Source organism: Haliotis cracherodii, unplaced genomic scaffold, assembly GCF_022045235.1.
Source record: "Haliotis cracherodii isolate W230 unplaced genomic scaffold, xgHalCrac1.p SCAF_10, whole genome shotgun sequence".
Classification (NCBI taxonomy): Eukaryota; Metazoa; Mollusca; class Gastropoda; order Lepetellida; family Haliotidae; genus Haliotis; species Haliotis cracherodii.
Genome location: NW_027266265.1, coordinates 19,559,945 through 19,574,780, shown reverse-complemented (window position 1 = coordinate 19,574,780; position 14,836 = coordinate 19,559,945). Strand labels below are relative to the sequence as shown.

Genomic DNA, 14,836 nt, shown 5'->3' with positions numbered 1-14,836 from the left:
TCCATCATGGTTAACTGAATTCAATGTACTAATCCATCATGGTTAACTGAATTCAATGTACTAATCCATCATGGTTAACTGAATTCAATGTACTAATCCATCATGGTAAACTGAATTCAATGTACTAGTCCATCTTGGTTGACTGAATTCAATGTACTAGTCCATCATGGTCAACTGAATTTAATGTACTAATCCATCTTGGTTGACTGAATTCAATGTACTAGTCCATCATGGTCAACTGAATTTAATGTACTAGTCCATCATGGTCAACTGAATTTACTGTACTAATCCATCATGGTCAACTGAATTCAATGTACTAATCCATCATGGTTAACTGAATTTAATGTACTAATCCATCATGGTCAACTGAATTTAATGTACTAATCCATCATGGTCAACTGAATTCAATGTACTAATCCATCATGGTCAACTGAATTCAATGTACTAATCCATCATGGTCAACTGAATTCAATGTACTAATCCATCATGGTCAACTGAATTCAATGTACTAATCCATCATGGTCAACTGAATTCAATGTACTAATCCATCATGGTCAACTGAATTTAATGTACTAATCCATCATGGTCAACTGAATTTAATGTACTAATCCATCATGGTCAACTGAATTCAATGTACTAGTCCATCATGGTCAACTGAATTCAATGTACTAGTCCATCATGGTCAACTGAATTCAATGTACTAGTCCATCATGGTCAACTGAATTCAATGTACTAGTCCATCATGGTCAACTGAATTCAATGTACTAGTCCATCATGGTCAACTGAATTCAATGTACTAATCCATCATGGTCAACTGAATTTAATGTACTAATCCATCATGGTCAACTGAATTTAATGTACTAATCCATCATGGTCAACTGAATTCAATGTACTAATCCATCATGGTCAACTGAATTTAATGTACTAATCCATCATGGTCAACTGAATTTAATGTACTAGTCCATCATGGTCAACTGAATTCAATGTACTAATCCATCATGGTCAACTGAATTTAATGTACTAATCCATCATGGTCAACTGAATTTAATGTACTAATCCATCATGGTCAACTGAATTTAATGTACTAATCCATCATGGTCAACTGAATTCAATGTACTAATCCATCATGGTCAACTGAATTTAATGTACTAATCCATCATGGTCAACTGAATTCAATGTACTAATCCATCATGGTCAACTGAATTTAATGTACTAATCCATCATGGTCAACTGAATTCAATGTACTAATCCATCATGGTCAACTGAATTTAATGTACTAATCCATCATGGTCAACTGAATTCAATGTGCTAGTCCATCATGGTCAACTGAATTCAATGTACTAATCCATCATGGTCAACTGAATTCAATGTACTAATCCATCATGGTCAACTGAATTTAATGTACTAGTCCAGGTGTGACTGCTGTCTGGCCACCTATATGTTCTACCTCCTTTAACTGCTTGATGCCCCAGCTCCATGGCTGCAAGCAGTGCAACTGTGTTTGACAAACATTTACGTCATGGATTGAGCAAGTTTGTGTAATAGGGGAAGCACTTCTCATTCCAATCAAACCATTGGCCAAATACTTATAGATCATTTAATTCGATCTTCAGGAGGGCTTTTATTACAGAACTTTGACAAACATGCAAAGCATTGTTACAAATCTATTTAAGATACTTCAAGGAATACATTGATTACTGAAGAGACACAGTCTAGACAGACATTTGAGGTGGTCAGTTAACATACAACCACACACAGCATGAGTGTGGTCAAGTCGGCACTGTTATCAGGCTGGGGCCTCGCATCCACTGTTTCCTTCAGTGGTCATTCTTCTGTCTGAGAGGCAGCTGTGACATACAACACATCACACTAGTCAACAGATGTGTTCTGTACAGACTACAGTGATACAGCTGGAACATGACTGACTGCAGATTTACATTCATTCACTACTGTGGAAGTGAAGGACTCAGCTCCATAAAGCCTTGCTGTATTTGAATTACTCCCTATCCTCTCTGACGGATATCATCAGACATCATGTGACATCATCAGCCAGCACATGATTACTGACTGGGGATCGGTGACTGACACTCATCCTTGAGGGAATTGTACCAACAAAATCCGTTTCTTACTGCAATCGGATCGAACATGACCTTTCAAGGCTTTTCTCTGTCATTTTGGTCCATGTGACATGTGTGGGTAGTGTTATGTGAGATTGGTGAATGCTGATATCTACTTCTAGCCCCGTCCCTCCGACTGTCATGACTAGCAAGGGTTCCTGGCTACAGATCCAGTCGCCAGTCATTGTAAGGGTGCTGTTTGGTCGCAGATGAAATACTGCATAGAAATCTGATAAAAGCAATATCCCATTAATTCTTTTACATTTTTGAGTTGAAAATGTATTTTTGTTTTGACAACTTCCCTGTAAACCTAAAGAAAGGGTACATTTTATTTTTTATATTTTTTAATAGGAAGTGGAGTTTGTATTGATACTCTCATACTGTGAAATTAATTCAAACAAAGTCCATGTAATATAATTTTGGGAAAGAGGAAAAGATAAATCTCAAACTGAAAATAGATTAATCAAATAGACTGCAAGAAGTCTCAGTTGGGAGTGAAATAACAATGAACCACCTAGGGCTGGGACGAGTCCAAATTTACTACCCAGGTGCCCAACACCCTATTACCAGGCCCAAACTGGGTACCCGCTATAGGTCTCAAGAGTCAGGTACAAAATGTCCAAATGGGAATTGTTTTACCGTAGCCCTGGCAAAAACTATTTAGATACACATATAAAACCGATCTGGTCATGTATACACTGCAATTTATAGATGTTTTATCCATACTCGACCATATTAAAAGTCAGAACGAATGCCAATCTCATTAAAATCAGACCTTAGTTCTCGCTACCGCTAAACGAAGATCTGAGGACATCCCATTACAGGTCATGTAAGACCGACCTTGCGCGAACTTTGACCGACCAATGGAATGACCAATCAGAAACCAGCTTTCTCGTGCTTTACGGCACAAATTTCAAATTGGCAACTACGCTTCGAAACATATTTTGACAAATTCTCGATTACAAATTTGAAACCTGAACAAAAAAAACCATTCTGGAATGACTAATAGATGGTCTAGAATGTAAGGATTCAGTCGTCAAACCCGTAACTATCGTTCGACTACCCCATGTTAAAATTTTCGAGATTGCTTGATTAGGAATCACATTCCAACAGTCACTTTCATAATCTGGTATGTGACGCACTGATTGGTCGGATGAAAGATCATTCTGACGTGACCCCTAATGGGATGTCTTCAGATCTTTGTTTAGCGGTAGCGAGAAGTAGGATCTGATTTTAATGAGATTGGAACGAATGCTTGCATAGTGAGAAAGAAATGTGAACATTAGCTATACTTGTAGTGTAACCATTGAGTTTTATTGTTAATGTTATTAAACAGTATGTCATGTGACTATAACCACGGGCCCGGGGAGTCATGTGGGTAACCGGGTCCTACTCAGGACCCACCTGACCCGAGTACCCGAGTTACCCGTCCCAGCCTTAGAACCACCCCGGTCTATGTACACCAGGACTGAAGTGTCATCTCTCCAAACTCCATGCATCACTCCCATATATTGTGTCATGTCAATGAAAAAACAATGCAATCTGCACTTATACATTCACACAGTCTCAGTACGAATGTGACTTTGCCACCGCTACTTTAAACAAACTCCACATCTACTACAGGTGTAGCTGACACAATGTTTGTGAGATTCTCATCCCATGTTTGGTTCGTCAAAGAATCCATGATATGATCATGTCACAAACATTGGGGATACAGCGATGTTTGTTTCACAGCTATATTGATGATCACAGAATTCTCTTAATTGATAAGGGGTGTTGGGGGTAGTCCAGTGGTTAAAACACTGGCTCATTATGCTGAAGGATCAGGGTTGATTCTCCACATGGGTACAATGTGTGAATTTAACCCGTGAGCTACAGAGCCTTGTGGCGTTAGTCATTACATTGCAACACAAAAAACCTAAACGTACTAACCCTAAAAAATCTCAACTTTGAACAAAATAGCAATTAACCTCCCCCCGCCCCACCCAATTTGGCTTCCTGGGTTTGAAATCCTAGATAAATCTCTGTTGATACGCTGTCTGAGAATTACTTTGATGTTTGTGTTTCAGAGAGGCTCCAAAAGATGCCAGAACTGATGACCGACATTTTCAAGAAAATATCACATTTGGTCAACTTGGGTAAATATATATTTTTTATTTTTTTTAGTCATTTTGGAAACAATCTCCTGCCAGGTTTCCTGCTATGATCGACACTATGCTGAATGTGAGAAGTAAGAGTATGCCTATTATCTTTGGGACTGGCATTGACTGTTTGCCATATGGTAGACAGATGTTGATGTAACTGCAAGTGAACCAGGAGATGTACTATGAATATGTCTTTACAATGAGCAATTTTTCAATATAAAAACTCATTAATTTCTGAGCTGACGATTATGTTCCAGAACATTCACCTGCAACATGAGAGCGTTTGGCCTCGGCAAAGATTTATGTCTGGAGTTTGTTCGGAAACAGTCTATAATAGCCAATCTGCGGGAAGGTGAGAGTGTGACGATGTTGCAAGCAGATTAAATAGGTTGATCCCAGACAAGAGATCATCGCAAAGTCAATGTGTGAACTTTGATATTTATTCAAACCAATTTGTTTCTTCTTAAATTGCATTCAGAATGATAAAGATTTGGCCAGTTAGGTAGTCATTTTTTTCAGAAAATCAATGTACCTTGAAAATACAGTTTTGATAAAACCAACTTTTTGAGATGTCTGGAAGTGATTGGACTTCACAACTTGCTACAGTGTCAGTCAAAGTTTGAATTTAGTTAAATGGTGTAGATGAGACTATTGTAGACTATTTTTGGAGGCGTGGAACTTTATAAAGTCTGATATTATTGTGGTATCGGTAAATCTTGTAATCCACACCCCCTGTCAACTGTTTACGTTATGCAAATCTAAGCACCATATATCCTGTATTTGCATTGATCAACTTCAGGACTTCTTACGAGATGACATGCCTGCTTTTAGTTTCTGTAATGTTTTTGAAGAAGAATTATCCCTACCTCCATTCAAAATTTGTTAGAAAAGAACCCATTTGTTTGGACGATGTCCCTTGACCAACTTATGTTGTATACATACTGATTAAACATAATTAAAATAAGGTGATGTAAAGCATATATTCCACAAAATGGTGTTTTAAGAAAACTGTAGAACAATATAAGATTAAATGTGACTACAACCAAGTGCTAGATAGTTACAACTATAACAATAGGTGTTGAATCTAGCACACACAGGAAATAATTGAGGTTTCACGCCATTATGCATGTTATAGCTTGGGTTGCTATAGTGCTATTCAGGGACAACTAATTTTGTGTAATTGACAGTGTAGAGGATGTCTGTTGAAAATCTGAAAATTTAGTTAGTGTAACTGATGACAAAATACAGGATTTATGGCAAAGATGTTATGGAGGTAGTATTCTTAGAATTATTAACAGTTATACATTTGTAACTATTGTTCAATATTTGTGAACTTGATAATTTTATCATCTGTTGTTATGTTGTTCTTTTTTCAGAACAAGTGCAGATGCTGCGGGATAATGTGGAAAAATCTAAAGAACATTGACATTTGTGTAATGTGGCCTGTGTAGGAATGGATACCTTAGGAACTAGTGCATAGATTAGCAGCAGGCTGAAATCAGGTTGTACACGGATGACCATGAAAGGGCGCCACACCGCCTGCATGTGTGACCACCCCTGCAGGACGCCGGCAGGAACATGAGCATGTGGTGCACAGGGAACACTTCAATGTTATTTTGTCACTCAAGTGGCTTCTGTTCAAAGGTTTTGTTTCTGAAATTGCCAAAATTTCAAATTTGATTCAGGTAGTTTCATTCTGGCTGATACTGCAGGTTTCTGCAGGTGTCTGTCTGTAAAAGTCATTGAGTGTTGGATCATGGTTATTGAACAAATATTGATTGTGAGAAGTTGGGGTATTATCATGATTATTTGAATGAGGGAAGAAACTGGTTATGGCTTTGGTTTGTTTATTTGTCAATTTCAAGGAATTGATGGTAGGGTACTATCCTTTTGATTCATGAAGATGACTAAAATGATGATGATGATGATGATGATGATGATGAATTTTCTCTCCATATCCATCTTATGTTGACATGGCTCAGTCTATGATTGACAAATATTTATTTGATCTCAGTGATTGAAACAATTCAACTTTCTCCTATTCCCAGTGTGAGTTATAGCCCAATCCCAAGTCACACAAGCCATCCATGTCCCATCTGCATCTTCCAACCTCATCAATCCATGTAGGTTTGTTCCAATGTACAATGTGGACAGTATGAGGGAGGAAGCACAGCAAGATGGTCGCCACATATATGGATTGCCCTCATGCTTCATAATTTTGTAGGAAATGGTTAATGGTGTTTAAGAGATGTCAGGTGTCAAAGTTTATTTTCATTGACACATTAGCTGACGGAATGAGTCTTTGGCATGGTTGCATGATATATGTTTCGGAACATATTTAACAATCATTGTCTTTTACAGTTCATGTGGGTAGGGTGCAATGCTGAACAAATTGTATGCCTTTAGAAATTGCAATTTCATATTTCACATATTTGTACAATATAAATATTTGTAGATTAACATCATTATGACATACTTGTAGCTTTGTATAATAAGAGTGTCTGGTTATAGTTACTTATGTTTTAGGTTTAGCAAAAGAATATGTTGTCTGAAAATTACAGTGTGGATCTAACATTCAATCACACATCTGCTGAAATAGAGAGAAACATAGAATTGGGAGCAAATCCCACTTGATAACTACCCCAGCTGATGTTACACTGAGCAATGCATCATCAAGGCAAGTATTTCTGGGGTGATGTGAAACAAAATCAGATGTTAGTGCTTGCTACCGCTAAACAAAGATCTGAGGACATTCCATAAAGTGTCACACCAACCATTTCACCAATTTTAACTGACCAATGGAATGACAATAAGTCGACATTAGCCAATCAGAAGGCAGCCTTCTCATGCTTTACAGCACTAGTTTCAAACGGGCGACTACGCTTTGAAACATACTTTGGCAAATTCTTGACCAAAAATTTGAAAAAAGAACAAACGAACATTGTGGAATACCCCGTGTTCAATCTTTTCAGGATCAGAAGTCACTTTCTGACTGTCACTTTCATGATCTTGTAAGCCACACTCTGATTGGTCAGATAAAATGTCGTTCTGACTTGTCCTCAGATCTTAATTAAGCGGTAGCGAGCACTAATTTTAATGAGGTTTAACACAATTTGAAGACATGATGCCCTGGCCCAGGATGGCAGCAGCTGCTGAGATCTGCCAATCCAAATTTTGAACATTCTTTTAAATAACCAAATTGATGGAGTAACTGAGGCAGACTATTTTCCCACTTTTGTATAGTAGCGCCACTTGTTATGTTCACATTGTCAGCCAGATATTGAATTAGCCCTTGTGTGAGTATTACATCATGTTGTTCATCTCATGTTGACTTGTTCCACGGTGTACATAGCTTACGACATAGGTGTATAGCAGCCTCATTCACAGCACTTAGAATAGGACAATCTTGGAAGTAGATAGTATTTGGTAGATTTTGAAAATACAAATAGTACAATATAGTTTCATGTTTTATCCTTGTATAAAAGAAACTAGCCACGGTTTGATATTCACAAATTGTGTACTTAAAATTGTATGTGTTGTTGCATTGGAACAGTGACATTATTATTGAAGTAAATTTAGGCTCTAGTGTAGGTATCAGAATAATTATGATATCAATGATCTTGGTTATCCTCTACTGTTTGAAATGAAGTTACTTTCTGAACTTTCATAATCCAATATAACCCTGATAAAACATGGTGACAATAGTTGGTGTACTGTGGCGATTGTCAACCACAGACTCGGGGATAAGCCCTTGTGTGAGTATTACATCATGTATTTCATCTTATGTTGACTTAAGAGTACATATCTCGGAGGAATGTTGGGTGCCTCTTGGCTGAGCTGTGTTTACAAAATCTGAACAAATCAGATATATGGAGACAGATAGGGCACTATTGAGACAGTCTCATTCGTCATCTTGACCTTCACCCAGTTCACTAATTTGAGAGTAGTCCCCCCTTTGTGTGATGTCAGACAGCAGACATTGGTAATACTGTCTGATGTCAAGGCTGCAAAGAGCTCTTCTCTGAATATACCCTCTCCTTTTGTCATAAAGACAGTTTGTATTCAATTAACCTGAAATACTTATCATGAAGTATTATGTATATTATTTATCTAAAGTTGATGATGGTTTGTGTGTTAGTAATGCCATTCCTGCAGTTTAGAATGTGGTAGTCTGTCTGTTGTACACACGCTGATGCTGGTCCTCGGTGAGCGTCAGCCATGTGGCATGCTTGCATAGAATGCTTGTAACATGAATAGAAGAGTTACTCTTGCATAGTGACAAACTGCCATATTTCACATAAAGAGTTGTTAATGTGACATTATACAGAGCATGTACAAATCATTTTCCTAGTACTGATACTGTGATTTGAGCATATATAGATAATACTAGTACTGATACTGTGATTTGAGCATATAGAGATAATACTAGTACTAATACTGTGATTTGAGCATATATATATAGACATTTCATGTAGCTAGACTGCATTAGAGCTACAGAGTTACTACAGTGCCACACGACAGTGTACTTGTCTTACTGAAGGGATGTGTGGAACCTGTAATGTTCATACATTGTCCTGGAGTTCTCAATACCAAAGTTAAGACTAAATGTCTGATTAGAGGTTGAGTATGCGGAAATAAGCTGATACTGGAAATCTTGAAATTAACCCAAGCGTGAATTAAATGCGAAAAATGCAAGTGGTATTTGTTTGCATTAATTAAACTTCTCATTGTTGACTATCAACAATAAGGCAGCCACACTGCAAACTTTGGAAATACCAACTTGAAAATAAATACAAACATGGTTTATTGAGCAGCAGTTGTAACAAGTATTTAACAATGTCATTTAAAGAATAGAAATTACATAATGGACATCTGGTGAGTTATCACTGCTGGGGTCGAGAGTTCTACCCACTCATGTCAAACTAGGCAACTTGGACCACTCCGGCAGTCCAGACAGGCAGACCTGCGTCAAAGGCCGACACGACCCAATGCGCACCGATAGGCTTCATCACACTCTTCAGATCTACAGCCTTTGTCTTGCCATTTGCCTTCAAGTCTGTTGACACCTTCTCTGCATACCAATCAGTGAACTGTTGTTGGTTCAATTATTTAATTGCATTTGAACTTCCTTAATGCCAGTCAACAGAATAAACGTAGAAACTGTGTGTTGTTTTTAGGAAAACACTGTTTATTGCTTTTACGGAAGTGCTCTTCTCAGTGCCAATAAGCGGTGCTATTTTCTGTTTGAATGGATTAAGGTAAGGTTGGATAACAACAAGGATATGTATCATTCCACTGGGAAAGGGATGCGGGGAGCTGATTGATATTGAGTCTTATTTTTGGCTAGGGGTCACCAGTCATGTTAATTTGTACATGCAAGAATTTCAAGATTTACAATAATTAAAGCCACACACCCTATTGATGTAGTCTAAATGTGCCCTCCAAATGTTTACTTGTTAGGTTTCTAGAGGAATATTTAATGTTGTCAGATGGAGAGCATCATGTTCAAGCAAATACCACCATCTGGTATAAATGGCAAGACACAGGTTTGGTATTCCCTGTTAACTCTGTAGCTCTGATGATCTTTAAAGATTATGCAATTGATGTGCTAGACACTAGAAACTGTCTGCCTGTTTTACCAGCGTACAATCACTATTTACATGAAGTGGCATTGACTGCAGTTGACATATTGTTGATTCCAGTTGCTGTTGGTTAAATTTGACATGCAACAGATATGCACTGGACAAACTTATGGCTGCAGTTGATGTGCTGTTGGTTATTATGGTATGCTGTTGATTGAATTTGGCATGCTACTGGTGTCTGTTGACATGCTTCTGGTGTCAGTTGACATGCTGGTTGCAGTTGATGACATATGTTGAATGCAGCTGACATTGGTATATTTCTCCCTAGTGTTGCCACAAAGCAACTGATGTGACAGCTTTGTTAAAGGTATTGTTACTCCTGTTACTGGTATTCTGGATTTTACTGGTATGATAATTTGTTACTTACCATTTATGGTACTGAAGGCTTTCTTATTCTGTTCTTACACAGTCCTGTATTTATACAAGTTCAGTGGTATTTGTTAAGTGAAATGGGTTTCCTATTTTGTTGTCATATGCCTATATTGTTTTGTGTGGTAAGCACATTGTCGATACTGTGGTTTGTTAAATTGGAGGATTGAGTCTTATCATTCATATACTCAACAATTAGCTACATTCAACTCAACACTCACCTTATTTTGTAAGCATAATCCTTACCCTACCTAGTGCAAATAGCTTGGAAAACACAATGGATCGATCTTAGAGCATTCTTGTTGCTGTTGCCTGGGTGTTACATGAATTAACTAATCAGGATCCCTATGTACTAAAACACGGTATATCTCTATATCTCTTTCAAGCACTCCAAACTCAGGGCAATGCAGCTTTGGTCATGAATACCCAAGCTCCACTCAGTCAAAGCCACTACCCTCAGTTCCACTACCATTCCACTACCTGAGAGTTTATTCTATATGCCTCTATGGGTTCATTATCTACTTGCACAGAGTACACAAGGTAGAGTGGAGAGACTGTAGGGGAAGAGCTGGGGTGAACCTTGCACAGAGTACACAAGGTAGAGTGGAGAGACCGTAGGGGAAGAGCTGGAGTGAACCTTGCACAGAGTACACAAGGTAGAGTGGAGAGACTGTAGGGGAAGAGCTGGGGTGAACCTTGCACAGAGTACACAAGGTAGAGTGGAGAGACCGTAGGGGAAGAGCTGGGGTGAACCTTGCACAGAGTACACAAGGTAGAGTGGAGAGACCGTAGGGGAAGAGCTGGGGTGAACCTTGCACAGAGTACACAAGGTAGAGTGGAGAGACTGTAGGGGAAGAGCTGGAGTGAACCTTGCACAGAGTACACAAGGTAGAGTTGAGAGACTGTAGGGGAAGAGCTGGGGTGAACCTTGCACAGAGTACACAAGGTAGAGTGGAGAGACCGTAGGGGAAGAGCTGGGGTGAACCTTGCACAGAGTACACAAGGTAGAGTGGAGAGACCGTAGGGGAAGAGCTGGGGTGAACCTTGCACAGAGTACACAAGGTAGAGCAGAGAGACTGTAGGGGAAGAGCTGGAGTGAACCTTGCACAGAGTACACAAGGTAGAGTGGAGAGACTGTAGGGGAAGAGCTGGGGTGAACCTTGCACAGAGTACACAAGGTAGAGTGGAGAGACCGTAGGGGAAGAGCTGGAGTGAACCTTGCACAGAGTACACAATGTAGAGTGGAGAGACTGTAGGGGGAAGAGCTGGAGTGAACCTTGCACAGAGTACACAAGGTAGAGTGGAGAGACTGTAGGGGAAGAGCTGGGGTGAACCTTGAACAGAGTACACAAGGTAGAGTGCAGAGACTGTAGGGGAAGAGCTGGGGTGAACCTTGCACAGAGTACACAAGGTAGAGTGGAGAGACTGTAGGGGAAGAGCTGGAGTGAACCTTGCACAGAGTACACAAGGTAGAGTGGAGAGACCGTAGGGGAAGAGCTGGGGTGAACCTTGAACAGAGTACACAAGGTAGAGTGGAGAGACTGTAGGGGAAGAGCTGGGGTGAACCTTGCACAGAGTACACAAGGTAGAGTGGAGAGACTGTAGGGGGAAGAGCTGGAGTGAACCTTGCACAGAGTACACAAGGTAGAGTGGAGAGACTGTAGGGGAAGAGCTGGGGTGAACCTTGCACAGAGTACACAAGGTAGAGTGGAGAGACCGTAGGGGAAGAGCTGGGGTGAACCTTGCACAGAGTACACAAGGTAGAGTGGAGAGACTGTAGGGGGAAGAGCTGGAGTGAACCTTGCACAGAGTACACAAGGTAGAGTGGAGAGACCATAGGGGAAGACCTGGGGTGAACCTTGCACAGAGTACACAAGGTAGAGTGGAGAGACTGTAGGGGGAAGAGCTGGAGTGAACCTTGCACAGAGTACACAAGGTAGAGTGGAGAGACTGTAGGGGAAGGGAGATAACTCTTCTTAACTATGTTTGCCTGAAGACCTACAATTGTATCTTTTCGAAGCACTTTTTTCATATTCTTTTATGCCATGGGGGAAGAAATCTATCATGCCTTTGTGCAAATAATAGTAGTAGAAATAATAATATAATTGTTATAGTTCTTAGTGAGTCCCACAGACAACCCATGTGGTTGCTATAGGGACTTGTAGGTCACAGATAACTCATATGCTTGTTATAGTGGCTAGTATTCTACAGAGATAACCCATTTGCTTGTAGTGGCTAGTGGTCACAATGATAACCCATAAACTTGTTATAGTGGCTAGTGTTCTACACAGATGACCCACATGCTTGTGCTAGCGGCTATTATTACATTTACAAATTATATCTGTATTGTCATTGGAAGAGAAAGTGTCACGTGACCTTCCTTAGAACATAGTATTGCCCTGAGACCCACCCTGCCAGGCAGCAATCAAAAGTGATATTGCCCTGCATGATTAAGCCAATGGACTCAAAGGTGAGAAATATTTTCAGCCAATCAGAGAGAGTGTAGAGCAAACTTGTTGTGCATCATCATGAATTTGAAATATTCTTGTTTTCTAAATAATGTAATTACCACAATTTGAGCAACATCATGTTTTGTGGACCCAGGAAACTTATACTGAACAGTTACCTGGAACCATAAAACATGATATCACCCTCATGGATGGTCAATAATTGGGTAATAGTATTCCACACGGAAATTGTTGTCGCACCCCCAATACACAAAGATAATGCAAGTAGTTGTTTCACATACATATTTTGCTTGAGCCTGCCTCCTGTTTTCCCAGTGTTCATGGCTTGAATCAGCAATACTGTACAACAAGAATGCCTCTAAGTTGCTCTTTTTCTAGAGAAGATCCCTACGATATTAAGCCCATGAGACACCAGTAGAAGTACATCTTTCTCCCGGGCTGGGGCGCCAGAGGTAGGGCCTCTCTTCACATAGTTGCTGCATACAATAGGCAATAACTGATAGACAGTATCTCTTCTGTCAAGAACTGATGAGTTGTAGGTAAAATGTATGTACAGGCAACAATATGTGTCTGTCCTGCCTGAAATCAAAGATCATTAATTCTATTTTAGACTTTGGGTGTTCAAGCTTTCTTCCAACAAAGGACATACTATTTCACATAAATATTTGGTTTGATTTATGTTTTGGGCAACGATATACACAAAATAGGTGTTTGCAAGCACTTTTAAACTTTCAGTAACCAGCAGGACAGACGTGTGTGTAGGTAAGTGGAGGGCCTCTTTGCAGAAGGAAGTGACTGTTGCCAAGTGCACGGCCTAGCTGCCACAGGGTAAGCTGCCCCAGCCCTGGCACCCCTGCCCTCCCCTCCCCTCCCCCCCATGCTGCAGGCAGTAGTACACTGAGAATGTTGCTAGTTGTCTAGTTGTGTACAGTTACCGTTGCTAGTGTTGACGTTGTGCAAGCTGTGACTTGCCTTGTTACATGGAGATTCACACCGCGAGCAGCCAGCCGCAATAACTTGCTGTAGAAAATATGACTAATAAAGCTGAAATCAACAAGTTTCTTGTCTTTCATAAACTAACAACTTGGGATCCTGATGGGTGAGTGAATGTTGTTTTATACAGTCAGCAGCAATATCTAATATATCATGGCAGCCTGTTTATAACACGCAGGCAAGTGACGGCAACTTCAAGATAATTTAAATGGTGGGTGGAACGTCAAGATAATTTAAATGGTGTTGTGGCAACTTTAAAATAACCTGAAAATGCATATCCAAGATAATATACTGAACTGCAAAAGAAACGTCACCTCAAGTAACATTGCATGAAAAGTTGTCATTTAAATATCTGAGTATTTTTTGTCAAAGTTTCTAAAATTTAACATTACCTTGTCCGGAAAAAATGAAATTTGATGATAAAAACAAAGCAGATGACAATAAAACCGATCGCCCAAACACATCACAGCAGCGGCCATGGTTCCCCCATTTCTTGCCTGGATCGGATAACATTCAATTGTTATTTAATTGCTACCACATGCCAAGACTAACAAGAAATCAGCTACATCAAGCCCTTGGACAATTGCAAGCTGGACTAACCACCCAGCAAGTAGCCAATGCATTTCAAGTCTCCGTAAGGACCATATACAGGCTCCAGCAATGGTACCAGACCCCAAACACTACAGATGACTGACCACGTAGTGAAAGACCCGGGGTCACCACCCGACATTATGATCATCAGATTGTGCGACAGTGTCTTCAAGATCGCTTGTTACTGCTGCGGAAACTGCTCGACAGACTATGGGCACACACCAGCAGCACATTAGTGAGGACACCGTGCGTTGACGATTGACGAGCAGACACCTCCACTGTCACAGGCCACACCGAGGACCCATTCTGACACCACCATCTTCAGTGGGCAACACAGCACCAGCATTGGTGGACAGGAAGTTTACAAACAAGAACGGATTCATCATCAGTGCATACGATTGTTCTGATGCAAAGTTATCATCAGTTCAAGTTTGATTAAAATATGCATTAGTGAAAAAGTAAGTTTTGAGGTATGTTTTCATGACTTATTATAAATTTTATCTTGTGTAGCT

General features: G+C 39.9%; 1 protein-coding gene across 3 annotated transcripts in view; it reads left to right on the top strand.

The window, feature by feature from the left end:
• Positions 1-13,781, top strand: part of LOC139454174 (uncharacterized protein KIAA0513-like) — a 101,320-nt gene extending 87,539 nt beyond the window's left edge. Inside the window, exons 6-9 of one of the 3 annotated variants that reach the window (XR_011652447.1) lie at positions 4,187-4,255; positions 4,519-4,613; positions 5,638-11,450; positions 11,568-13,781. Coding sequence is in view for 1 of the 3 variants with exons in the window: in XM_071235725.1 (XP_071091826.1) it covers positions 4,187-4,255; positions 4,519-4,613; positions 5,638-5,687 (214 nt within the window). In the remaining 2 variants the exon portion in view is untranslated. Of the gene's footprint in view, positions 1-4,186; positions 4,256-4,518; positions 4,614-5,637 lie in introns of all 3 variants that reach the window. The other 2 variants (XR_011652446.1, XM_071235725.1) reach the window with 2 other exon arrangements.
• The last annotated feature ends 1,055 nt before the right edge of the window (positions 13,782-14,836 follow it).